This window comes from Vicugna pacos, unplaced genomic scaffold (genome assembly GCF_048564905.1).
Source record: "Vicugna pacos unplaced genomic scaffold, VicPac4 scaffold_116, whole genome shotgun sequence".
Taxonomy (NCBI): Eukaryota; Metazoa; Chordata; class Mammalia; order Artiodactyla; family Camelidae; genus Vicugna; species Vicugna pacos.
In genome coordinates, this window is record NW_027328796.1 from 62,807 (window position 1) to 90,554 (window position 27,748).

The 27,748-nt window shown below is 46.7% G+C and overlaps 2 protein-coding genes across 3 annotated transcripts in view; both read left to right on the plus strand.

Moving 5' to 3' along the window:
• LOC140694983 (uncharacterized) overlaps positions 1 to 12,417 on the plus strand; it is a 54,542-nt gene extending 42,125 nt beyond the window's left edge. The window contains exons 1-3 of one of the 2 annotated variants that reach the window (XR_012070640.1): positions 9,635 to 9,863; positions 10,633 to 10,742; positions 12,139 to 12,417. Coding sequence is in view for 1 of the 2 variants with exons in the window: in XM_072957976.1 (XP_072814077.1) it covers positions 241 to 310 (70 nt within the window). In the remaining variant the exon portion in view is untranslated. Of the gene's footprint in view, positions 1 to 240; positions 9,864 to 10,632; positions 10,743 to 12,138 lie in introns of those variants that run through there. The other variant, XM_072957976.1, reaches the window with a different exon arrangement.
• Positions 12,418 to 23,312: 10,895 nt separating this feature from the next.
• The window catches only part of LOC140694982 (uncharacterized), a 151,108-nt gene continuing 146,672 nt past the window's right edge, over positions 23,313 to 27,748 (plus strand). Inside the window, exons 1-2 of the mRNA XM_072957975.1 lie at positions 23,313 to 23,476; positions 23,941 to 24,080. The gene's annotated coding sequence lies outside the window, so the exon portion shown is untranslated. The remainder of the gene's footprint in view (positions 23,477 to 23,940; positions 24,081 to 27,748) is intronic.

Here is a 27,748-nt window from a genome sequence, read left to right on the forward strand (position 1 = left end):
GTGAGGAGTTGGAGGGTCCTTTATATTGAGTCCCTTCATCCTAATCACCGTAGCTGAAGCCCAACACCCCCCAGGCCCCCATGGTTGCCGTGGAGGGAGAACAAGCCTGGCAGGCGACCTAGGGGTCCCACTACTGTGTCCTTCCCTTGTCTTCGTTCCCTTTCACCCCGGAAGGTGTGATTGTCTCGTGTCATGGTGGCCTCCACAATGTCCCTCCCAGTAATCTCTCTTCTCCATCAGGTGGGGTTCCCAACCCCGCTCAGCCTTCTCTGCATGGATGCTGAAGGACCAGGCCCACCTGAAGTTCTGAGCTCGAGCAGTAAGGTGGAAACAAAGAAACCAATGGAAAAAAGAAGCAAGTGATTGTGGCAAAGCTCCCCACCACAGAGAAGCTGCCCTGAGTGGAAGGGAGAGTGTGGGCATGCCCGTTTGTTTCCTATCTCCCAGTGCTCTTAGCTTTCTTATTGCCTACCTGCATGGTTACAACAAAATGATCTGCAAAACTGAAAATATTTACTCTCTTGCTTTTACAGAAAAGGCTGGCCAGCCTCTGGTCCGGTACCAGGCAAGAGATTGGAGTTCCTTTCCAGTTTGGAAACATCTTGGCAGGCCCAGGTTTGCAAAGGTCTTTAAGAGTAGTTACGGAGTTTTGCTTTTAAACTTTTTTACGGCTGTATATACTTGTGAGATGTGGTTGTGATGTATAATTCTGAGCCGGGATTTTCTCAAACTGTTTCTCACTTCTTATACCAGACATTCCTAAATTCCAAGTGGAACTGCATATTAAGGAAGCCATGGAATTTAGCAAAAGGATACAGATCTCATTTCCTTTTAAGCATCGGTGTACCTCCATCATGGCAGTATTTGTTATGTGTTATTGATAGGGGAACTAAGTAGTAAACAGATTAATAGAAAATAGGGGATTTTAGGTACACAGGTTCATCTTTTCAACATTGTTTGTAATATTTGCAGTTTAAGATGACCATTCCTGAGAAACAGGCAGCCTCTTAGAATGAAATAGCATTTCCTCTGAACCATAATTAATTTTTATTTTGTAGACAGCAGGAAGGGTAATAACACGTCACACATTTGGGGACGTCAAAGAGAAAATGTAACTTTCTGGGAGCGCACTCCCCCGCCTCCCCCTGCCCTTTTTACTGTCCCATTCTCCCTGGAAGGCTCTTTCTTATCTTCTGCTCATGGCTCCAGTAACTCTTTCTTCCTCCTTGTTCCTCAGCTGGTAAGGTTAGTTTTCTACTTTGAACAAGCAAACAAGCCAACAGAAGAGAAATTTCACAAGCAACTCCCAGCACATCCGCTCGCCTTCTGATGTCTGTGACCTCACTCTCGGTGCCCCACCGCTTATTAAAAGTGGCATCGAAAGCCAGTTCCTCCAAAAGTCCCCGAGGCCCCATCCCTCCCATCTTCTCTGGGTTGTCACTCCCAAAACCATCCTCTCTTTCACTGCCTCATCTATTTTGTTCTCCTGCTAGTTGGCACCATCAGTATATAAACGTCCATCCTCTTAAACCAACAGCACTCCTTGACCCTAATTCACCCCCACCAATTGCCACCCTGTGTCTTTGCAGCAAATCTTTAAGGAGTTGTTTAAACTCACTGTCTGCATCTTCTCTTGAGCCATCCCCTTTTACACCCATTCTGGCTTTTCGCCTGATCCCTCGCTCTATGGAAACTGCCCTGTCAAGGCCATCAGTGACCCCATGTTGCTAAATATAGTGGTCAATTTTGACTCCTCATCATGCTTGGCCCCTCGGCAGCATTTGACCCAGCTCTTCCATCCCTCCTACCCCGTGTTCCTGCTTCACTCAACCCCCAGCCCATCTCTCTGTCTGTTTCTGCTTTTGGCCTGCTGGCTGGTCCTTTGCCAATGTCTCCTGTTTTTTCCAAACATATACTGTGGGTGTTCCCCAGGGTGGGTTCCTGGGCCTCTCCTCTCTCTCTCTGCTATTCCTTTGGTGGAAGCAACCCAGCCTTGGAAATTGGCATGCCATCAATTTCTCGATTTCTCCAAAATTCCCTGATTTCCCCTTTCCATCTGAGCCTTTATCCCTGAGACTCACATCACATTCTTTTCCTTTCATTCATCTTGCTTTCACATTCATACATATGTTCTACTATGAAATTACTTTTCCAAATTTTGAATCAGTACATATATATCATGTAAAATGCTCAAATATGTATTATTTCCACTAAGATGCTAATTCTACCTTAGAACATTTCTGCACTTCTGTATTTATGTGAATAAAGCGAATAGTATTTCTACAAGCCTCATAGTTAAACACTGTTAGTTTGGGGCTATTATGTAACATGAAATAATGGTACATCAACATAGTCGTTTTTCATTTATTTTTATGTAACACCGAGATGAGGTTTTTGCCCTGAAGACTGGTTTTATTGAAATTTTACCTACGTTACGGACAGTCAGTTTATGTGAAAGCCCTCATTTCTCCCCTTTTTGATATATGCTCCATTTGGCTATATATAACATATAACTTGGCATGAAACAAAATTCCCAAATCATTCACATAATACAATTAATATGTTTAATTATATTTTTTAAATGTTAAAAAGAAAAAGAAAACAGATTCCTCTACCTATTAGGCACTTCTGTGGCAATATGTAACACACCCCTTAACCATGACATTGAAGAACTGAGCTGATACCAGCCCCTTTCCACCTGCTCAGCCCCACCTTTTCCCATCCCCTTTCCCATCCGGAGAGGACATCCCTCCCATTGTCCAGGCCCAGATGTTGGAACCATGTCCTTTCTCTCTCTTTCTTTTACACTCACAGACAGCAAATCCAGCTTGTTAGAAAATTCTGGATATTCTGTCTTAATTAAATACCTGCTCTCTGCTCCCCGCCCTCCTAAGAGCCACCTTCAGCCTTTCCTGGATACCAATAGCCTTCTGTTTCCATCTTTGCTTTCCTACAATCTCTCATCCACACAGAGTCAGAGGGAGCCTGTAAAAACATACATTGGGGGTGGTGGGTGTTGCTCAGTGGTAGGGCGCATGCTTAGCATGCTTGAGATCCTGGGTTCAATCACCAGCACATTCATTAAAATAAATAAATTACTTCCCCCCAAAAAACACAAACACAAAAGCATAAGTTGGACTACATCACCCCTCCCCTCAAAACTCACTAAACGGGTCACCATGTCATTAGGAGCCAAAGTCGTCACAAAGGCCTCAGGACCCGGCGTGCTCTGCCTCTCTGCCCACACTCTCCCCCTCACTCTGGGGGCCTCTGGCTCCGGCTCTTCCTTCTTCCTCCGGATCTATTCTGCTTCAAGTTCATTACTCCGTGAGATCTGCCAGGATTGCCTTATTCTCTCCTGCCTGCCTCCCACCCCACCGCCATCACCCGAGTTTGCTCATATCACTCTTTTTAAAAAATTTTTCCAAACTCTTGCTACCCCAACATGCTGCCTGTTTCCTCTGCTAAAATTCTGAGCCCCCAGTGATGGGGAGTCATGTCTATTTTGTTGACTGATAAAGCCCGAGAGCCTTGGGAACGGTCTAGTTAGGAGATTCCCGTATGTAGTAGGAGCTTATACACATTTGCTGAATGAATGTAGATGCCCTGGTCCAATCCGATGGAGCACTTCTGTGACGTGCTCAAAGAATAACTCTCCTTTCCACCTGAGAGGGGGTGACAACTTCCCTGCTGATTAAAGGCAAGAACTTTTTGCTTTATGCTGTTAACCTTAGGCGGGGAGACTGGGGGATCTTCATATATATTTTTAAATTTGGTTCACTCTGCAGTTGGTCTTTGGTCTCTGTATAATTTTGAGAAACTCTTTATAAGTGATCATTCTTTGATCAGATTGAACAGGTTCCAGGGGGAAGGACCAAGCCTGTCCCATCAGCCATCCTATGTGTCTTGTCCTGGGACCCAGTGGATGCTCAGCATGTAAGTGAACCGACAGGAGTGAGTGAAGAGATGGGAGCATCTCATTATTGTGGCGGATCTCTGTCCAATGCCTTGAGATTTGGGGAAGGGTTTACGAGTGCAGAAGGGAGAGGTCAGGTCCTCTGTGCTTTTCCTGAGTGCCCTGGCCTTACCCATTCCCCCAGCCCCCTCTGGGCAGCCAAGCCAAGGAGCTGGGCCACCAGGGGTTGTGCTGATCAATAATCCACCTTCACCCCAATTCCGGGGGTAGGTACACATGGTTGTAGACACTGGAGTCAGGTCCTTGGAGGAATTCCTCACCGAACTATGTTTTGGACCTTTTATTTTTCTCTAGAACCTCCAGCTGAAGAAGATTGTCTTAGACACATGAAAGTTGAGGACACCTTCTGTCCCCTCGCAACCCAGGTGGGCCTGGGAGTCTGCTTTTTCTATTGCCGATGGGCTCGTGTTGATTTGGGCATCCCTGTGCCTGAATTCCTGCAGTACACTCGGTGGTAAGGATGGGGGTGCCTGGCAGGGAGGGAAGCGGGTTGGGAGACTGTACAGCTGGGCTGATGTTAACCTGGGGTGAGCGGGAGCTTGCTGATGCATGGCATCTCGGGGCAGGGAACTCTCCACACTCAAGAGGGGTTCCCACTCCCGCAGGGTCCCTTTGATCAGGGTGCTGGGCTGTCAGGGGACCACAGGGGTCCCAGTGAGGATTAGGGTGCCTTCAGGCAATGGGAAGTGTGGGGTCCAGTGGCAATTGAATTAACTGTGCACCCAAACCCAGCCCCCACCTCTTTCAGCCTGTTTCCTAATCTGCAAAACTGGAATGTTATTAAACATCTCGCGGGGTCATTGATGGGCTGGGACAGACTACACAGTCAGGAGCTGGAATTCTTCTGTCCCCTGATTGTTTGCCTTCTTTCTGACTATTTGCTCTCACAAGCTCAGTCTCTCTGTCTCTCGCTCTTTCACTTCTAAGTTTCTCTCATGCTCTGGTTTCATTTGATTTCCAACCACCGCCCCTCCCCTCCGCCAAACTCCAGATGAGTGAACTTGATTTCTATGTGTCAGTTCCAAATTCCCAGGAAAGATGCTCTGTCACCCTCTGGATCTTCTGTCCAACCCATGAGTTGTGGCCAGATGAGCGAGTCCCTCTGGGACCAGCAGAGGGTCTCTGCCCAGCCCCCAGCCACCACTGTGGGAGCACAGAGCTCTCCGTGGAGGAAGTACTGGCTGTGACCTTGTGTCACTAAGTGTGAATTTATGTCTTCTCTTGAACCACCTTCATCCTCCTAAACAAAGATGAAAATTAAACACTCCCGGGATTTGTGTCATGGAACACTCAGGGTGGGGGCTAATGGGGTTGGAATTTCTGCTGTATTTAAGGGGCTACAGTGAATCCCCAACGAGAGCCTGCAAAGGGAACAGCACCGGCCCCACCCGGCACTTAGGGCGCTGAGTCTGCGTGACGGTGAGCCAGGCTTCTGACCACAGCTCAGGGGTCTGGTCTGACCAGTTAGCCTTTGAAACCAACCAGCTTTGGATTCCTCAATCCCACCCTGAGGTTTTACCTGAACCATCAGCTTCTGTATCTCTGAAGACAGATGCTGAGGACCCTTCACGTAAGCCGTTCGCACAGCCCTGTTCAGGCCTTTGTGCTGCACGGTCTGCCCGGCGAGCTGACCGAGGTTGGTATTTTACTGATGTTAGAAGTAGTCTGGTTTCCCGATGTACTGTTTCACTGAACAAGCAACAGAAGCCACTTCTCGCTGATAAAAGCAGAAAAGGGACATAATGAAAAGATACTGGGAGGGTGTGTGGAGTGGCCAGGACCGGAGCCAACCCAGGAGCTGTAGGAGGTGTTAGGGAGCCCCAGGCACCAGGCTGGGAGGGGTGCTACCGGGCCCCCTGCCACCCCAGAAGGGACCCCCCTCCACCCGACCCTCCACCTCACTCACTGCAGGTTCATGTCCCGGCAGGGCCAGGTCACACTGAAGCCACCAGCACACACCTCAGTTGGGGAGCTGGCCCCGTCTGAGCTGCGGGCGTGCCTGGTGTGGGGAGAGGCCCAGTTAGAGGAAGGCAGTTCCCCTACTGTTCCGAGTTAAGGTGCAAGTCAGTGCCCATCACTCAGGAGAGCCAGGCTGGACGGACCTCATTGTGGTGACTAGGCTGTCTGAGTTCACTTATTACTTTCTACGTTTGAAGGCCCTGGAGGGAGAAAAAGTGAAGGTTCTAGTACTTATTTTGTGTTTCCCACGTACCAGGTGTGGTAAACAAGCCACTTCAGACAAGGCCCGGAGCAACCACGTAAATAGGCCACGGAGCAAGTCGTGCAGTCAGGCCTCTGTGGTCCCGAAACCCGTGTCCCCATCGGCTCCATAGTTACCAGTGGAAACTAGGGGGATTTATGGGACTGTGTGCTCCTGTGAGGGCTGGGATATGTGTGTTTAAGTCCACATCTTCAGAAACTCGGCTAGAACCACAGCCACTGATTGCACGGTGGCAGAGGAAGGGAGGATTCCAGCCTCTGGTCCAGCTCGTGTGGAGCTCAGAAGTTCTTCCTCCTGTCCTGAAAATAACACCAAATCTGAGGGAGCTGCAAACCCACTGCTCTTCTTAGATCCCAGAAGACTGAGGGGGAAAGCTGCTTCCAACCCAGAGAGGTTGCAAAGGGAACAGCGGGCAGGCTTGGAGAGTCACAGCTCCCAAGGCAGAACCTGCTTTTGTAAGAACCCTGGGGCAGGCAGATTTAACAGGTCCCTGAGGCCAGCAGGAGGCTCAGTGTGGGGAAATCAGAGTGTGACAACTCCAGGGGGCCAGTCAGAGGGGCCCCATGCTCTTTTTCATGTATTTTACATCCAGGACCGTGTCCTGTTCTCAGAATGAAGGTCAGAGGATAACTCCTCATGCTTCCTGCCTGGAGAGGAGAAAATAACTGTATTGAAATACACCCAGAACATTCTGTTTCATTGGGGGAAGTTGTTTTTTGTTTGTTTTTTTAATGAGAAATTATTTTACCAGAGCCTAACCAACCTGGGAGAAGGGAAATCCCTTCTGTGTCACCCAAATTGGGGTGGGGGGAAAGAGACACACTTGTGGAGGTCACAGCTCAGGGCACAGGCTCAATGAGAACTAATCACAGGACTGCAGATGCCCTGCTCTGTCCCGCTCCCCCAACACCTTACCTCCATGTCAGTAGGGCCCGTGTGTAATAACAGGAATAATACTAACAGAAGTAAATGTCTCAGGAGTGTCTAGGGAAAACCCAAAGACAGCGGGGAGATGAAAACAAGGACACACAGGCTGTTTTAGCCTCTCACACCAATAGCTGTAGCAAACTACACACAGCCCAGCCCCAGTAGATAAACAGACAACCTCACAGAAGAAATTATTTATTTTGGTTCTCTTACCCAGTGCATTCCATGGTGCATCCTCGCCTAGAATTGAGTGGAAGCAAGTCCATCTCAGAAGGGACATAACTGAAGAGGGATGGCTTCCCAGACTCTGAGGGGCAGAGAGAGCACCAGCCTGGGTTAGAGAAAGGTGAGGGGTGGGGTAGGGTGTGGGCTGCCTTCTTCCCCATATAAGGAACCTTCCTGAGGCCAGCACAGTAGGAGGGAGGGCCATGGGGTGGAAGCAGCCAGACTTCATCCTGAGAACTGTTGGGATGCCTCAAAGGGACCATTCAGGTGCCCAAACTGGGCCCTGATTGAGGGAGCCAGTCGGTCTGACTCAGAGCCCAGGACTGAGGTGGGCTCACAGCAGGCCGGTATTACTTGGCCGGATCCATTTCACTTCTCCGAAGCCCTGTGTAAAACATGAAGCGTGGACGGCCTGGTGAGCACAGCTCTGCCCTCAAGACCGGTTTCAACTCCTCTCTTCCCAGAGAACAGCATCTCTGAACCCGTCCTGGGTGACCTCACAGAGATCACCCTAGTGGCCCAGGCTAGTGACCGGGAACATGTACCTTCCTGCAGGCAACCCCTGACGTCCACTGATGCATCATATACTGGCAAAGAGTGAGTCACTGTGCATTGGTCTAACAGCAGAGACTCTGCCAAAGGCCCAAGAGGTGGTGTGTGGGACATGCAGGGGTGCAGGAGTGTAAGCAGTGCAAAAGTGTAACTGGTGACAGGGGTGCAGGGGCTGTGGAGGGCGCAGGCATTTCAGGGGATGTGGGGGTGGAGGGATGCAGAATTGCAGAGAGTAGCAGGGGTGCAGAGGTGCAGGGAGTGTAGGGATGCAGGGAGGTGCTCAGGGACCTGGCCAGGATAAGAAGGCAAGTGCACATCCTTGCAGTCAGCCTGACCCCGGTAGGCTATTGCAATGCTTTTGGGCGGCGGCGGCGGCGGCGGCGGTGGCGGTTGGGAGGCTGCCCGGGCAAGCCGATCGATTTCTTCTCTTCCCTGCAGCCTGGCCTGGGGTGGGGCTTGGCCGCCGGAGATTCGCCAGATGTTGCACTCCAGGTAAGCTTGCTCCTGGTAGGTGGGGCGGTTAGGTCAGAAGGCAGTGGCAGCGGCAGAGGGGCGGAGCGGGTCTACCCCTGGTGAACGGGTGGAATAGCTGCCTTGTCCCGGCTGCTGGGCCTGGGAGCGGCCTCTTCTTCCCCAGGTCGCCGGACACTCCTGTCCCACTCAGCTTGCTGAGTGCGGAGTGGGGGCGGGGCCGTTAAGGTGCGGGACCCACGGGGGGAGGGAGGCTGCCGCGGGGGAGCCGATCAATTCGCTCCGCTCTCCCCAGAGGCGGAGCCAGGGGCGGCTTCTGCTGCCCTAGAGGCGGGACGCGGGTCTCCAGATGAACTTGCTCCTGGGAGGCGGCGGCGGAGGCGGCAGGGGCAGGGGATGTGTTCCAGGGAGTTGCTCCATTTCTTCTCTCCCCCACGGCCTGGCTTGGGGGCGACGTCTGCCGCCGGAGATTTGCCTGAGGTCCGACTCCAGGTGAGCTTGCTCCTGGGAGATGGGTGCGGTGCGGTCAGGGGGCTGGTAAGGTGGTGGCTGCAGGCATAGGGAGGCTGCCCCGGAGGAGACTGTGGATTAGCTCCATGTCTGCACCGCGTGGCCTGAAGGCGGCCTCTGCTGCTCCAGGTCCCGGGACACCCCTGTCCCACTTTGCCTGCTGGGGGCGGGAGGCAGGGTAGTCAGGGTGCAGGGGTGGCGGTGGTCGGGGGCCTGCAGCGGGGGAGCGGACCATTTGCTCCCATCTTCCCCGCGTCTTGTCCTGGGGGCGGTCGCTGTTGCCCTGTGTTATGAGACGCGTGTATCCTAGTCGGCCTGACCCCGGGAGTTGGACTTGGTACTTTGGGGGTGGTGGCAGCAGCGGCAGGTTTTCCCATGGAACTTGTCCATTTGCTCCCACTTCCCCCCATGGTTTGCCCTGGGGGCGGTCCCTGTTGTCCCAAGTTCGTCGGACGTCCATCTCCAGGTCAGCCTGCTCCCTAGAGGAGGCCACTGTGAGGTCATGGGCAAGAGTGGTGGCTGCTGCGGGGGTAGGGGCTGCCTTGGGGAGCTGGTGGATTGGCTCCCGTCTCCCCGATGGCCTGGTGTGGGAGTGGCCTCTCCTGCCCCAGGTCACCAGACGCACCTGTCCCACTCAGCCTGCTGGGGGAGGGGCGCCCTGGGCGGTGCCTTTAAGGTGCGGGGGTGGCGATGGCGGGGGTAGAAGACCTGCAGCGCGGAGCCTGTCAATTTGCTCTCCTCTTCCCCGTGACCAATCCTGGGGGCGTCCTCTGCTGCCCAAGAAGCCGGATGCCCGTCTCCAGGTCAGCTTGCTCCTGGGAGACGGGCCCGATGCGGTCAAGGGGCAGAGGCAGTTGCGACGGCCGGCTGCCCCGCCTAATGGGGCCACTTCTTCTCCTCTCCCCTGACCTGGCCTGGGGACGTCCTCTCTGGCGCAAGATTCGCCTGACACCCCACACCTGGTCTGATTGCTCCTGGAAGGTGGGCGCGGTGAGATCAGGAGGTGGAGAGGACAGGGGCTGCCCCTGGAGAGCTGGAGGATAAGCTCCAATCTCTCTGCAGGCCTGACGTGGGGGCGGCCTCTGCTGCCCCTCGTTCCCAGGTCACACTTCTTCGGGTCATATTTCCCCGGGGTTGCGGTAGGGTGCGGGGGCGTCGGGGTGTTGGCGGGGGTATGGAGCCTGTCACTCGGGAGCTGGGGGTTTAGCGCCCATCCTTTCCGCAGATTGGCCTGTGGGCAGCCTCTGTTGCTCCAGATCGCAAAGCAATTTCCCTGACAGCTTAGCCACCAGAGGTGGGCAGGATGGGCTGAGAGGGCTGAGGCAGCCGCCAAGGCAGCGACGGAGGGGGCTGTCCCTGGCCAGCTGGTCAATTTGTTCCCATCTCAACCTTTGCTGCCCCAGTTTCGCAGAACGCCCTTCTCCAGTTTATTCTTCTCCAGGGAGGTGGGCGCAGTGCATGCAGCCCGAGGTCTGGGCTCTCCCTTGGGAGGGGCAGAACTCTCTTGTTCTCCTTTGTCTTTATTCTTCAGCGAAGTGGTTACTGGACGCAATTCTTAATTCTGAGAAAGTGTAGCCTGTGTTATGGAAGAGCTGCTGGACAGTGAGGTTTCTGGGTGGATTTTCACATCAGCTGATGCCCCAGGCAGGCAGGAAAGCTATTACTCAGAGCTTCTTAGTCTGGGGTTGGGGATGGCCCCGCCATCCTTGCCATGCTTTTTAAAAATGTGTTACTCCCCTCTTTTTCCTAGGTGACATTTTAGGTTATTGGGTCTCAGATTGCTGGCACACTCATCCCTGTTCTCAGACATCTTTTAAACTTGGGTGAAGTGATAAGTAGGGGAAGATGATTTACTGAAAGGTAAGAATACTTAAATTCGCATTAAAGCTACATTCTGTCAATCTTTCTAAAATGATTTTCCTCTGATTCTAAATCCACGACCTAGTGAATGTTGTACTCCTGTGTAAAATCATTGATCTTCACATCACATTTGTTGAGTGGTCAACGAGATTTGTTAATTAGATTATTCCTGAAAGGAAAAGTTCAGGCTTTTCAGAATTCCTTGTCTGATGTCACCCAGGCAGTCACAGTAGAAGACAGAGCTGATATAAAAATCCCTCAGCTGCCTGAACTGCAAAGCTTCTGGGATTACTGATCCCTGAAATGCAGGTGACTCTTGATGATAATCTGGGGGATGGTTTAAATGATCAGATTCTTCCAGTCCTATAAATGGGTTCCGTGGCCCCAGCCCCGGGAGAACTGGACATAAGGGCCATATCGTGTGTGGTGGGATGGGAAGGCAAGGTGTAAGAGCTGGAATCACTGAGATTCCACACTCGCTAAACACAGACTCCAGAGCCTAATTGTTGTCAGGTTCTGTTCTGGATTTGAGAGTGTGTTCATACATGATTCTTGCCCTTCTGGAGTCACTGCCTGGGTGGAAGTAACCTTTACATAGATCTGTGGAGGATGACATTTAAGTAGATGGGCTGTTATGGTTCTCAATGTGCCCAGGCTTGCTCTTCCAGGCACTCGTGGGACTAACGCGAGTCATGTTATTCACTCATTCACTGATTTATTACCCTTGAATTGATCACTCGTCCCACAGTAAGTGAAACAAGGTAACAGGAAGCTGAGTTTTGTCCCCTCTCCTATCACTGATTGTTTTTCAGTCGGGCGCCCTGCGTATGCATTGTGAAACGGTGGTATTTCGTGCCCAATGGGGCAGCACTGTCAGTTCTGAGAATCAGGGGAGACACATGGGTAGGACAGCACCCTGACACACATGGCACCCCCCATCCCGTGAGACAGAATTGTCGATGCTCAGGTGACCCGATGTAGACTGCGGTGCTAAACCTGAGCATGTTTAGTTATCCTGGTGGCTATGAAAATACAGACTACCAGTCGCTACCTCTGGAGACTCTGAGGGTGTGCACCCCAGGATTCTGCATTTTAAGAAGCACTTTAACGAATCCTGATGAAGAGATCTGAGTGTCCCACGGAGAAACACTGGTGTGCGAGGCACCAATATTGAGGATTCTCAGGGAACGATGTCTTTTTAGGATGGTCCATGGGCCCTCACTTTAGACTTTTGCCTTGAGTTTAATTTTATGTGTTCAGAAGTGATGTCTTTCAATTCCAGTGCATGTCAGCATGCTCTGTGCAGGGATTTACTCTCAGTAGATGGCAAAAACTATGATTCTTCAGGTCACCGAGCTACACTGTGAACGATATTTTATTTTGGTTTTCTTTGTAGCAATGCAGAGTCTCCCGAGAAGAGATTTAGACTCAACAGCTTTGTGTCAGACTTTGGAAGACCGCTGCTGCCCAAGGTGTTCTCTGGCAGTGCAATGATGAATCTAGGTCCCTCTTTCACTGCTACATCAATGAAGTGGACCACTTGGACAAGGCCAAAGCTGGTATCCCTACCATAGCCCTTTACAGTGTTATTCGGCTCCAGGAAGCCATCAGATGCAGCAGGTGGCCAGAGGAGGAGCCGAACAGACTCATGAAATGTGACATCCCCAACTTTATCAACACGGACCAGAACTCTGCCTTTGTGGAAGATGATTTCCTGATTTTGTAACTACCGATTGTTCTAGAAAATAAGCCAGTTGCCCAGAACTCACACAAAGACTTGAATTGAGAAACGTGCTTTCTCAGGTATCTTTCTGAAGATGTGAAGTCTGTCTTTGTATGGAAGGAAGTCCCCTTTCACAAAACTGAATGTGTTTGTGTCTGAGAGAGGGAAATGGAGACAGAAAGACGAAGAAGCAGAAGAGAGCCCCCTCAGAAGAGATCTAGTTAAGGTGAGTTTTTGTGCCTTTAAAAAACATTTGGGGTTTTAGGGGGAACAAAGTATTTACACTGTCTTATTCTCCTCATTGGAAACCTTGGCCCCGTCGTCAGAGTCAGCGGCCTTGAACGGGGGTTGCACGCTGCGTTTCATCTGGCACTGCCACTTCCACGCTCTGCCTTTAGCACGTTGCTTTGCCTGTCAGGGTTGCCACCCTTTTAACTGTAAGGTGAGGAGTCTGGAGTAGATGATCCACCCCAGCTCTGCTGTTTTGCAAATTTCTGATTTCGTATTCGGATGAGTCTGGGATACACCCAGAGCAGTATAAACCAGGCCCTACCTCCTGCCTATTGCTGGGGCATCCCTCAGGTCTGTGCCTTCTACTCAACCCTTTACTGAGCCCAGCTTTTGTCAGGAGCCCAAGTGCCTACCGGGATGGCAGGGGACTTGTCTTTCGTGGTCACGGTGGCCAAGAATTCTATTGGTGTGCTGAAACAACTCTTCTGAGATCCTCCACCCACCCCTGCTCAAACCTAATGACAGCAATACGGTTCCTTTCCTAGGAGGAGGATCAATCCATGGTGCATTTTATGACAATCCTGTCCCCAGGGATGCACGGAAGTTTATCAGCTGAGTGAGGGGAGGTGCCTCTGTGTCCCTGTATCTCTGTCTGCTGACAGTTCGCTGCCACCGGCTACTGAACAAGAAAAGTGCTATTCACCATGTTGTGTGTTTTCCAAATGTGTAGGTGATGGTCTTGTGGCTCGTGCGTGGGCTTTGATTTGGGATGGTGAAGGGCTTATAAATACCTCATCAACATGTATTCGAGGTGGCCTGGTGCCACACAGATTTGATTCATGAAGGCATCAAGCCTGCACACTGGTTTGGAAACAACTTGGTTTTGATCATTCACACTGCATGCATGACTCGCTGCTAATCTCTGGGTGGTTTTTTCATTTCAGATTTATTCACCCCATGTCTTGCTTAAGCTGAAAAATACATTTATTTCACCAGAATATTCCCTGATTCTTTGTTTACACACATCCAGTTTTTTTAATTCCTTTAAAAATGATTCTGTGTTTATAATGCCTCCTAATTTCTATCATCTCTATGTTGCCAGTGGCCTGAGACATGCACCAGATTTGATGCCGGAACAGTTCCACCAAAAGAAATCCCTTTGCCGTAATATCTTTTGAGGAAAATATTATTCTTTAAGGCTCTAACAGTAAATCGTAGAAGAAAGCATGGAACATTTCTTGTAGTTAATACATGTTCATGCGAAAAGAAATGATATTTTCATTAAACAATGTTGATTTTAATAACTTTTACAAATGTGAACATTATTATTCATAATTTAAGTAACCAGATAAAACCACAGTTATTTATTATGAAGATTGAAAACTATTTACATGGTCTCTTAATTAGAAGTAGCTTTATTAGAAGACTGAAGGGTATTTAAAAGATGGAAAAATACCCATGATGACACCATCATTTTTATTAACTAAATATCAAGAACTGTGCAGGGATAAGATTTAACCCTCTGCAAACTGCCAAGTTAGCATGAGGTAGTTTGTGGATGCTGCCAGAGGACAGGACACTCCCCCAGGATCAGAGACAAAGGACTCCCTGCCAGCACAGAAGGCAGCCTGTGGTTCAAGTTCATATTGGTTCCTGAGTTCCTTTCCTATTGCTGTTGTAACAAAGGACCACAGACTCAGTGGCTTAAAGCAATACACATTCATCTTCTCACTGTTCTAGGGTGCAGTAGTGCAAAGTCAATGTCAGTGGGCTAAAACCAAGGAGTGGCCAAGGCTAAGTTCCACACCTAGGCTCTTGGGAGGGATTCATCATCCTACCTTTCCCAGCTTGCAGAGGTGCTCACACTCCTTGGCCCAGGGCCCTGTGTCACTGTGACCTCTGCTGCCACTTTACATCTCTGTCTCTGACTATATAGATATAGAGGAAGAGTCTTCTACATCTGGTATGGACCCTTTTTCCTACATGGACATTGTATCCTTATTTATGTGCAGATGAAAACCCCTTCCCTCCAGGGTGCGGTGGCATCAGCTCACAAGATGACCACTCTGGGCTTTAAGTGTCCTCTTTGTATTGTCATCAGGGAACTTCTCTTTCCATAGTTAGCTCTGTGTTACTTTGTTGTTATATTTTACCCAGAATTACTGAAAGTTTTACTTAAAAGGGATCCTAATTAGCTCTGTTTACCTGTTTCCAGAGCTGAAAGCTTCAGTTCTAGAGTATCAGTTTGATTTTTCCTAAAAATACATTCCAGTATATTTCTCTGGTGAAAGTCTCTACCCTGTTATCTATTCTCCCATCATTTCCTTATTTTCTTGAATATATTAAAAGTATTTTATAGCCTTTATTGGTAACTCTGATGCCTACATCACCTGGGGTTTGCATCCTTTGTCTAATGCTCCTTATTCTCATGTTATCTGTCATATAGTCTGGACATGTTGCATGTCTAGAAATTCTTTATTACATGGCAGACATTGCAAATGAAAAATCCATGTTATCTTCTGTGAGAGCTTTTCTACCTTCCCGTTAGGCAGACAGTGTGAGGGACTGATCATGTCACTCCAATCAGGCGCTGAGGTGGATCAGGACTAAAGTGCCTTTTTTCTTAAAACAGCTTTGAGGTATACTTGGCAAAATAATTTTCACACGTTTAAAGTGTACAGCTTAATATGTTTTGACGTAAGAATATCCCCAAGGAACCATGACCACACTCAAGACAGTGAACATACCCATCACCCACAAAGCTTCTCTCCTGACTTTTTTTGTCCCTCCCTCCCTCCCCGTCTCTTCCCCTGGGAACCATTGATCTGCTTTCTATCACAACATATTGGTTTGCATTTTCAAGATCCTTATATGAATGGATTCATGCAGTATCTACTCTATGTTGTCTGACTTCTTTCATTCAGTGTAATTATTTTGAGAATCATCTGTGTTGCTGTATTAATAGCTTATTTGTCTTATAGTAGAGTATTGTTTAGTGCTGAGTTTTTACTGAAGAGTTTATTGTGAGCAGTGTTTGTATAGACCATCATTTCTTTCTGCATTTACTTCTTGATGGATGCATGGGTTATTTACAACTTGTGCTATTATAAATAAAATAGCAGTGAATATTTGGTTATAAGTCTTTGTATGGACATATGCTTTTCCTTTCTAAAGCACCAGATGAGGAATGTCTGGATTATATGGTACATAGGTGTTTACCTTTTTAAAAGAATCTGTTAAAGACTTTTCCAAAATGGTTGTACTATTGTAAATTCCTCGTGGTGTGTATCAGTTCTGGTTGCTCTACTTCCTTGCCAGCACCTTGTAAGGTCAGTCTTTCTAACTGTATTCATTCTAGTATGTATGTGAACTAGTATCTCACTGTGGTTTTTAAAAGTATTTCTCTAATCATTAATGACACCTTTAATCAGCATCTTTTCATATGCTTATTATCCATCTGGATATCTTTACTGAAGTGTGTTTTCTGGCCTCATTCATTCAGGTGTTTGAATTATTATTGAATTTTGAGACCTCTTTATTCTGGATCAGATACAAAGAGAGACCATTATCAGATATATGATCTGCAAATAGCTTCTGTCTATGGCTTGTCTTTTCATTTGCTTAGCAGTGTTTAGAAGAGCATTGAAGAGTCTTCATGTTCATAAAGTTCACTCTATCAGTTTCTTTTTAAAATAGATGATACTTTTGGTGTCATAGCAAAGAAAAATTTGCCAAACCCAAGGCCATAAAGCTTAAGCCTATGCTTGTTCTCCTAGCTGTTTTATAGTTTTAGATTTCCTATTAAGATCTATGATCCATTTTGAGGTAAATTTTGTATATTTTGTGAGGTGTGAATCAAAGTTCATTTTTTTTTTTTGCGTATCACTATCTAATTGTTCCAGCACTACATGCTGAAAAGATCCTTTCTCCACAGCATCCTTTTTGAGAATCAATTGTCTGTATAAGTCTTGGTTTAGTTCTGAACATTCTATTGTGTTCCATTATTCTATTTTCCTGTTTTACACCAACACCCTAATTTCTGATTACTGTAGCTTTATAAAAAAAAAGTTTGAAAATCAGATAGTGCAAGTCTTCCAACATTGTTTTTCTTGTTCAAAGTTGTTTTGGATTTTTGGGATCCTTTGAATTTTTATATGAATTATAGAATAAGTTTTTAAATTCCTTACATCCTGTTCTGCCAAAATTCCACCCATGTCTTTGGCCGTCTCCAGAGCCACATTTTCTGAAGAAGTCTCTCTAGATCCCAGGTGAAAGGAATTTCCCTTTCGTCTGTGCTCAAATCACATTTGATATTATTTGATTCCATTTAATCATATTTGCCTGTATGTACTTGTCTGATCTTTCCAGCCATTTAGTAAATCTCAAAAGATTAGGAATCTTGACTTGGTTCCCTCTGTGTGCTGAGAAACTAGTTCTATGCTTTGCAGGAGTGAGCCCTGCAGTAAGAGGTATCTGCAGCACACATCTAGCTCATTGCTTGAATATTGTCAAGGAATTCTGCAGATTTAGAATTGTTTATTGATTGTTGTCTCCAAGACGGCTCAGTCTTTTTTATTTCTATTGCTACTGCTGCAGTTTCAAAGAACAATGGGCTAGTTATTTTGCAAATATCAAATCATACTCTAATTGTGTTGTCACGCAAATTATGTGCTGCTGTGTCTTAACAACCTGCTTAGTGTTCACAGGCTCCTTCACTCATGGAAAATTTGGGAGAATGTCATATCCTTAGAGATAGCAATGCTGTCTTTGGCGACCTGAGCAGCAGTATCTGAATTCACTCCTGCTATTTTTCCAGTGTCCCCTCTAGACCTCCTCCAGCCCTCCATGGGGGGCCCTGCAGTTCTGCCCTAGAAAAGCCTGTTGCTTCTCAGGAAGACTTCCCTATGAAACATAATCATGTCCTTCTTGTGGGGACATTCAGTCCAGAGACCTGAAAGCAGGGGAAAATGTTCAGCCTGCTTTTGGTAGAACCTAAATTCTTCCATACTTGTTAGAAGCAATTTCAATGAGGAAACTGTTTTGGCATCTAACAAATCAGCATAAATGACTGATGAGGAAGATCAGCTTCCCCATCCCACTCAGTCGTCATGTTGATGTGACACACACATTGGCAAACATTTTCCCCTGTGAGCAACGTAAAGTTCAAGACGTTATGAATGGCTTTTTATTTTTATTTCTTAGTCTTTCCACATTCACTGTGTCTCGTGAGATTATATGAATCCTGCTTATTTTCAGCCCAGCACTAAACTTTTTAAAAGGATCACGTGTTTAAAAGGCTAGTGGACAATTTTTTAGAAGACAGAAATCCTTAGATTTTGGTCCCAGAGTTGAATCTTGGTTAGTGGTGAATGAAAATTCCCGTTAAAATTTTAAATTCAGTGATATAAAGTCTTAAAAATAGTTAAATATTAGTCAATTTCATTAAACACTATAAGAGTTATTTACCTTTAAGCCTGTTTCTGGGGCAATTTTGCAATGATTCCCTCCCTTTATCGATTCCCTCTTTATCAGAATCCTTGAGAGGCCCCTGTCATCATTGTCAGTATCATCATTATCATCATGGAACTGATTCTTCTGGAAGATTCTAGGAAAATAAAGAGATGGACGGGATTATGTGTAGGTCAGTGTGTGCATGTACAATAAGAACAGCTGTCAGGCATTAGATGCAAGATACCCATTTCATTTAGGGGAGAATGTGGTCATGAAATCCTGATGTGGTGAATGAAGGAAGCGGTGGGAACAGGATAGTCAATGCAAAGGAGGAGGAAGTGAGTGAGTTGGAGAGCATAGATCCTTGGTTAGTTGATCAGCACATTGGTAAGAATGAGGGGAGTGTGATGGCAGAATCATGTCCCTCCCCGGCCACAGGGTAGCCACCTGTGACATGTTACTGTACATGGCAAAAGGGATGACAGATATTTTAGGATTAAAAATCTTAGAGGATTTCTGTCTCCTAAATTGTCTATTAGTTAGCCTTTAAACCCATGATACATTATTATAGATTAGTGCAGGGGCACAAATAAAAAGGATTCATATAATCTCACCAGACAAACTGAATGTAGAAAGGATAAGGAAGAAAAACAAAAAGTCACTTATAAGTGCCTGGAACCATAAATTGCTCATGAGGAAATGTTACACAAGGTGAATGTCACAGCCACATACATACTGCCTGAGTGGGATGGGACAAGGGGATCCTGAGATGAGACAATAGGGTGAGTAGTCTGGATTGTCCAGGTGGGCTGAATGTAATCACAGGGGTCCTTAAATTGGAGGATATTTCCCAGCTGAGTTTAAAATCAGAGGGAGGTGTAGCGATGGAGCAATGTTCAGAAAGGCTGCTGACCATGAAAATGGAGGAAGTTGAGGGGCACAAGCTAAGGAAGGTGGGTGACCTCTGTAAACTGGAAAAAAAAAAAGGAAACATTCTCTTCTAGACCCTCTAGAAGGAAGGAACCCTGCTGGTATCTTGAATTTATCCCAATGAGAACTGTGTTGGATCTCTGACATCCACAGCCATAAGCTGATAAGTCTGTGCTGGTTTAAGCTATTAAGCTTAATGGAATTTGTTACAGTGGTAATAGGAAAATAACATAGTGAGCGGTAGTGTAAGGGATTAAAGGTCTAGGATGGGGTGTGGAGAGAATTCTGACATTTACACCTAAAAAACAACCAGGTGAAGTGGGAAGGTGTTTTAAGGAAGTCCTACCTGGCAGGGCTGTCAAGCAGACTGGAGTGAGCGAATCCTTGGAGTTAGAGGAATCAATTAAACCTCTACAAGGAAAATAAGAAATAAAATGTAGCAGGGCTTCAGTGTTAGTAGATGTAGGAATGGAAATGGGCAGAGAGATATAAACATTATTTTGAAATTAGCTACAGGTTTGATGACTGCATGTTTGGGAGAGTTAGCCGATGTGTGGACTGAATGCATCCCCTCAAAATCCATATGTCGAAACCTCATCTCCCAGGTTGATGATATAAGGATGCGGGGCCTTTGGGAGGTGATTAGTAGGATAAAATGAGGTCATGAGAGTATTGCCCTCATGAATGGTATTAGTGTTCTTATACAGGGCCCCAAAGTGCTTGCTTCTCTCTCCTCTCTGGGCCATGAAGATAGTGGGAAGACAGCCATCTTCGAGCTGGCAATCCTCTCCCAGATACATTGACCTTGAAAGCCTCAGCCTCCAAACCATAAGGAATATGCTGGTTGTTTAAGCCACCCGACACACGGTAATTTGTTACAGAATCCCAGACTGACGAAGACAGTGGAGAATGCCACTGCGTTTGGCACTGATTGCCTGGAGAATGCTGAAACCCAGGGAAGTGGGCAGCACAGACGTTTACTCATTTAATCCTGCCAACACTGTAGGGGATAGAGTCTACATTTTCCTCGCTATTTAAAAGGTAAGGAAAAAGAGGCACAAATAATAACAATGACAATGACAACAACAACAACAACAGCAACAATAATTTGTCCAAGATTCACACAGAACTCCCTGGAGGGAGAGTGAGAATTAATACTTATGCAGGCTGGCCCCAGAGCCCCTGCTCATAACTACTAAGTCAGATCACCTTGCTTATTTAGATCAGTTTTTTTTCAACTGTGATATGAGTGTACTGTGTCCAGTAACTTATAATTTCAAAATACCTCACTGTAAGGGAAACATTAGTTGCAGGCATTACAACCCACAGAAAGCTAGACATACAAAAATAACTTGTTAGGGCAAGATAACCAATAATGTTTTTAAATATTATACCTGCTGACCCTTTGCAATAAAGTGTTTATTTATAATTCTGTCTGGCTACAGAATAACATCATTATCCTGCATGTGGCTGGTGGCTCCCGTGTTGGACAGCACGGGTCTAGAGAATTTAAATGACTTGCCCAGCCTTGCCCAGGAAGCTCGTGGTGGGATCAGAGCTATAGTCTGGGACTGTTCCTTCCTATCCAACAATTCCCTCATGGAAGTTTAGAAGCTTCTCCTTTGGTGCCCAGCTGTCTATCCGTACTTATGACATCTTGTCAGGTGCCCCGGCCTGCTCCTGAACATCAGCCAGAACCCACTTCTGCTCTTTTTTGGCCAGGTAATACCTTCTAGCAACTTCCATTGCCTTCTTGGCATCAGTTTTTACATGGAAGGGTAGTGGCTAGAGAAGGAAATGTGTCCACATGACAGGTTTTTCATAAATATAGTAGGAGTGGTCAAGAGAAGAAAACCTCAGGAATACGAGTGGAAGCAGGTCATTTAATATACCAAATGCGTACTTTCAATGTATGTTTGTGTTTCCGAGTCCACGCTTGTTCTACTCGTGCATTATAGGCCAACACATCAGGAGACAAGGATTTGGGGCAAGAAATAGCGGCTTTAATTTGTAAAGCCAGCGGAGAAGATGGTAGACCAATGTCCTGGAGAACCATCATCCCAAGTCAGAATTCAGGCTCTTCTTATATTAAAAAGGGGAAGCGGGAATGCTTGGTTGTTGCAAACTTGGTGTATGAATTCTTTGTTGTTAGAATCCTTTGTTCTTGCAGCTCTTCACCTGGGTCAGATCCGTGTAAACCTCCAACAAGCAAATGTTATTTTCTATTCTGTATCTTGTTATCTTTATACGAATGGAAAAGTGATAATATCCTTCAAAGTCAGAGCCTTGAGAATAGGGTCTCCTGTATATTTCAGGATCTAGGCAACATTGTTTCACAAAAGGTGCAGAAACAGCAAGACTAAGCCTAGGAAACAGGGCACAGGTTTAAAGTCAAAGGAACAGATCTAATATGGAGTCAGATTTGTTCTTTCCTATTTCAGTAGTGCCATGGAGAAGGCACTGTGGGCAGCTTTCTGTAGGGTCCTGGAGGCTTTCTCTCTCAGCCTCTGTGCGCCTCTATTGAAAACCCGTCATCGCTATCTGGCCTGCTGGAAAACCAGTCCGCCTGTTTTGCCCTGAAGTTGTGTTCTGTTTATAACTCATCTCTACTCCTTGGAAAACAACTCAATAAAAACTCAGTTGGTTTCCCACCAGCCCTGAGCAGGGGTGAGGGATAGCATGTTATTATTTTATTAAAAAAATATATAAAAGAGTTTTAAAACAGCACTGGGCACATAGGAGAGAGACAATCAATGCTTCCTGGCTTAAATCGAAAATGATGACTCAGTGAGTCTATGGCTGCTGTATTTGCTGAGCTAGTTACTCCTTTGCTCCATTACACATTTATTTTAACTGAAAAAGAAATATATGCATATGGTTAAAAAAATTCAAACAGAGCAAAAAATACTCAAGTGAAAGAAGTTTTCCCTCATCCTCTGTTCTTACATGCCTCCCTGGAGATGCCAATGTTTACAATCCTTTGTGTGCTTTTCCAGATATGCTATGCAAGTTCCCACCAATGTATGTAAATTCCTTTAAAGTTTTACTTATTTTTAACTTTAAGGGATTTAAATCCTCAAGTGGCTTCTGCCACAGTAATAGAAAAGAAGAAATCTGACTCCATATTCGATCTGTTCCTTTGACTTTAACCCTGTGCTCTGTCTCCTAGGCTTCTTCTTGCTTGTAAAACAATGTTGCCTAGAGCCTAAAATATACAGGAGAGCCTATTCTGAAGGCTCTGACCTTTAAGGGTATTTAACACTTTTCCAATCATATAAAGATAACACGTTGCAGAATAGAAAATAACGTTTGTTTTGTTGGAGGTTTACAGGGATCTGACCCAGGGAGATAGCTGCAAGAACAAAGGATTCTAACAAGAAGGAATTCCTACACCAAGAAGTTTGCAAAAACCAAGCACATAGGAAAGCAGCCTGAATTGTGACTTGGGGAGATGGTTTTCCAGGACATTAGTTTGCCATCTAGGTCTACAGAAACTTGCTATTCCATGCCCCAACACTTGGTCTCCCAACTTACTGGCCTGTCCTGCACTGAGGAGAATGAATTTGGACTCAATAACACTTCTACCTACCTAGCAAGTTGGACACTGGGACTGAGGGCAGCTCTCCCACACACAGGGGCCTACGGTGAGCCCTTGATTATTCCCCGAGGTTGGGGTGTGGTTTACCCAGGAGGGATGGGGACTCTACACCAACACTCAGGCAGTCTGCTCCTTCTGGGGCTCTGACATTTTACCTCCCGCTCCCTGCCAGCCCAACATTTGGGACAGTGGAGCTAAGGCAGAGATCGTGCCTGCCTGTTTCCCAGCGTGTAAAAGGGGAATATGTACTCTTCCCAAGGTAGTTCTGAGAAACAACACCTGCGGGTGCTTGGTTCCCTGAGCAACAGTAAACCTAGCTCCTTGTGGGGGCAACGGGTATGATACCCGTAGGGTTTCTGCAGAGACCTTAGCTGGAGGGCTGGGCCAGGGACGTAAAATATGAGCTGTGGGCAATGACGGGTAAGAGAAGGGTGTATAGGCAGGACTGCTGCCTCCTTCGGGGTGCCACAAGAGGTAAAACGCTTTCTCCCCATCTCTGTTACTCCCCTCCCAATTCCAGATAACTGCCTTCCCTCTGCTCCTCCTGTCCATGTGTCTCCCTCCACTTTTCCCCGCCTCCCCTCCTCCTCCCCTATTCTCCCTCCCTCGGTTCCCCTTCCCTCTCAGGACCCAGAGCGGATCGCTGGCCCTCCTGCGCATGCGCAGTTGCTGCCAGCTGGACCGCGGGTTGGAAGCTCCAGCTCCGAGCCGGGGATCGGCCCCAATGGCTTCTCAGCTCTGTCGCCCTGTAGGCCTTTGGCTACTGCCTGGGGCCGGGGCCTCTGGCTGTGGAAGTGCAAGGTGAGGGGATATCGGGAAAGGGGTGAGGCGGCTGCGGGAGGGCGGTCGGCGTGTCACAGCCCCCCAGGGCGCCAGTCAGCGTGTGTTCAGCTGGATTGCTCGGGCCAGACCCCTCTGCCCGCGCCACCTGCCCCGGCGCCCCGGCCACAGCTGTCCAGGGCCAGGTGTGCCCCTGCGCCTCTTGGCCCAGCCGGGCTCCCCTCAGTCCGCGGCTGGCGTCCGCTTCCCCTCTTCCGCCCGCGAGTCCTCCCCTCCCGGGCTTCCTCTCCTCGGCCGCCTGCCCGTCCCCACCACTGGGCGGGCTGTGTCCCGGGCGGGCGGGGTCTGCACACCCGGACGGGGCGGGCGGCTTGGGCTGGGGATGGGGCTGGCCTCCGAGCGGGGCTGCAGCCCGCGTCCCCCACCCCGCTCTCCCTGCCCCGCGACCCCGGGGCTGCCTTCCTCTCCCTTTCCCGATCCCTGAGGTCCAGATTAGCGGCGTGGGCGCTGCTCCCCAGGCTGAGAGCCCGCGGCTGTAACTCCCAGCTTCTCCTGGTGGAGTCGGGAAAAGGGAGCGGCAGTGCTGAGGGAGCTTCTGTCTCCTTGATCAGGATTTCTGCCCCAGGTAAGTACCTTGAACACTTTCAGGTGTTATGATGGCGGTGCTTGTTGATGTCACATGTTTTTATACTGAGAGGGATTACAGTGGTGAAAGCAGGGCTTGGTTCAGTTAAAAATGAGCTGAAGGCATGAGGCTGTCTCATCCTCCATCATTCACTCTCCCAGGGTGAAACGTGAGACCGTCGATCTTAAAAAGATACTTATAGTCCGTAACTAGTCCAGCCCAGCTACTGTGTGTTAACAGGAACAGCACAACCTGAGGCGTTGGAGACCCAGGGACATTGCACTCCTAAAGAGCTCCTGGCAAAATCTGGTTTGTTTTGTTTTTTTTTGTTTGTTTGTTTTACTTAAATTGTGGGACAGACTAGTAGTATAGAGGGAAAAATAATTGGCAAGAAGGATTTTTTCATATAACAGTTTTATTGTGATATTGTTCACACACCATGAAGTCCACCCACTTGAATGTTACAATTCAGCAGCTTTTAGCATATTCACATTTGTGCAACCATTATTATTCCAGAACGTTTTCATCACATCAGAAAGACCAGTTGAAATGCATGACCTATCCACCCCTTCCCAGTGGTGGTTCTAAAGAAGTTTCTTGGCTGTTCCTGACCATAAATTAACTTGTTACATTCCATGAAATATCTGGGAGGAATTCTAATCAGAATTGCAATGAATCTGTCTATCAAAGCAGGAAGAATTAATGTCTTTGTGGCATAAACTTCTTCTACACATGAATATATCTGGGACCCTATCTTTTCATCTGTCCAGAGCCAGGCCTATGGGAAATCCTCATTAATTCTTGGGTTTGTGAATGATGAGATTCAATACATCATTAGATGGAACTGTAGCCTTTCACTGAAGAGAAAAGTAACCTCGTAGAAGCCAAGTGATTCTCTGATGGTTAGAATGAGAGACCGCCAGTGCTGGAGTATTCGAGTGGACTTGGTGCTTGCAGAGTTCTCCACCACCTACAGCTAAGGGGATTACCGTGTTCTTTTACTTTTTTTTTTATGGCGTTGCTTTTATTTTTACTTATTATATAAAATTATTTTTTATTGAAGTGTTGTAAATTTACCATGTTAGCTTCAGATGTACAGCAGAGATTCAGTTATAAGCTTATGCATATGTATATAAATGTTTTTCAGATTGTTTCTAGTACAACTCATTACAAGAAATTGAAAATAGTACCCTGTGCTATATAGTAGGTCCTTGTCATTTATTTTATATTTATTAATGTGTATCTGTTAATCCTCCCTTTCCTGCCTGCTAACAACAGTTTGCTTTCTATGTCCATGAGTCTATTTCTAGCAGCACCGTTTTTGCTAGCAATATATGCTGGTTGGCTCTTTTCTGTTTCAGTAGTTCCATCTTATGTGTGGGCGTTTTTCTTCTGGTGGGCCTGTGTGTGGTTTGCACACGTGATAATACAGATCTGTATTTGGGAGAACTCCAGGCCTCGTGTAGTCCCTCGTATGGAGCGCCCACTGAACTGATGCTTGAACTTGGAAAAAAACAGTAAATGTTGGAATTTCCACTATGGTTGAGACTTCCAGGTTTCTATAACCTCTTTAGCCCACCTAAATTTTGGCTGCACCCAATACTGGATAATTTGGTGGAACTTCATGGTATGGTGGTGTAGAGACAGGGCCTTGTATGCTTCTTCTCTTTCCTTTTTCTAACAATCATTTTCCTGGGCCTTCCAGGTACTCCCCCAGAAGGGCCCAGGGCTGGCTTGGTGCTGCACTGAGGCAATATTTGTTAATAAGTCCCTTTCCTCATCTCTTCTGAGCCTCCATTTCCTTCTCTACACAATGAGGGCTTAGACTAGATAAGTGCTTTTCAGTTTCTTTTAAAGCCATGTTTCCTTTGAGAAACAGAAAATTCAAATCTCTCCTCCCATCACAACCCTTTAGATTTTGACACGTCCTCCAAGGAGTCACATAGCTCTTTGTGGTAAATTGATGTGATTGTGATTCCACGTGGCACAGAAAAGACTCTTCAGAGATTTATTGCAGGGAGAGGGCAGGAAAGGGGCAGTATGTCACACTTTCTTGTGTGAGCACTGGAGCAAAGGCTTGGGTTTAAATACAGTGTCTGATGTGGCATCTCTCTAATCTTGCACAATGTGATAAACCTCTATCCCTAGTTTCTTAATGTGTCAAGTTGGGGTGGTAATGTTTTAAGGCTTTTGTGAAACATTATACACATAAGCCATTTGTGTCTCGGTAGATACAAGACCTGCTAGAGAGTCGGAATTTCTTTAAAAATACATATATATTGTCCACATCACTCTGTCTGTGTGTATTTTGAAGTTCCTGGAGGGTGAGGGTTGAGTGTAATGTCCATCGTGGGACAGGTGGCCCATGGGTCTGTGTGCCTCAGATTGCCCCCTCCTCCCCAGTCCTCTTCCTCTCAGTCCAGGATGAAGTTCCCTAGTAGATTTACACACAGGTCTTGTGGAAATGGCTTTTCATTTTATTGTTTCACCAAGGAGGGTTGCCATCATGATCTCTGTGGTCAGGTTTTGGTGACCTGAAGGCTATGCAATTGGGGATTTCTATTTTATAAAAAGAAAAAAAATTACAAATACAAAATTAGACCTAGGTTGGTGGCAGGGGCTTTTGAAAGTGGGGACCATTAGCTTTTTTAGCTTCAGGTGCAGTGGCCTCTGGCCACGAGGACACATCCTCATGCTCTGAATTTGGAGGGACCAGTGGGTTCAGTGGGAATATTTACTGAGTGCATCTCATGGGCTGCGCATTCTCTTATTTGTACTGTGTGTTCCTTATTTGAGATGGTGAGCTGATTTAAACTCAATAGCCTCTTTAAAATAATAGACTTTTTATTTTTAGATGTAATGTAGATTCCCATGTAGTTGTAAGAGATAATATGGAGAGGGCCTATGGACTCTTTGCCCAATTTTCTTTAATAGTTCCATCTTGCAAAGTTGGGGTACTATTCATTCGTGACTCACTAACCCTTTTAGGTTTGTGTTATTGCCCTCATTTCTATTTATGAATAAACTGGTGTTGAGAGAAGCACACAGGTCTGCCCAGGTCACCCACGTGGTTAGTGAAGATTTGGGTGGAACGTGGGCATGGCATTTCCAAGCAGTACCATTATGATGGTCTGTGGCAGGGAGCAGCATTCACTTTGCTTGTTTATTCATTCATTCAACAAACATTTATTGAATAAACTCTGTGGGTCAGATGCTTTCATAGGGTTATCTGATTCTTCAGCAGTATGGAGAATCAGGTAATGTTTTCTTTTTCTTTTTTTTTTTTAATATGAGAAAAATATCTCTGAGAGGTTATAATCTCCCCAAAGGAAAAATAGCTCATAAATGAGGGATAGTACATTTGTACAGTTCCTTCTTCTTATGCAAATGGTACCCTAGGCATTTTACATTTGCAAACTTCCATAATCCAGATATATTCTTGTAAGGCAAGTAGTTTTTTTTTTAATTGAAGTATAGTCAAGTTTACAATGTTGTGTCAATTGCAAGGTGGTTTTTTTTTGAATTTTGAATGGAGAAAATATTTTTTGAGGGGGTTAATTAAGTTTATTTATTTGTTTCATTTTTCTAAAATGAGGTACTGAGGATTGAGCCTAGGTCCTTGAACATGCTAAGCACGTGCTCTACCACTGAACTGTACCCTCCTCCCC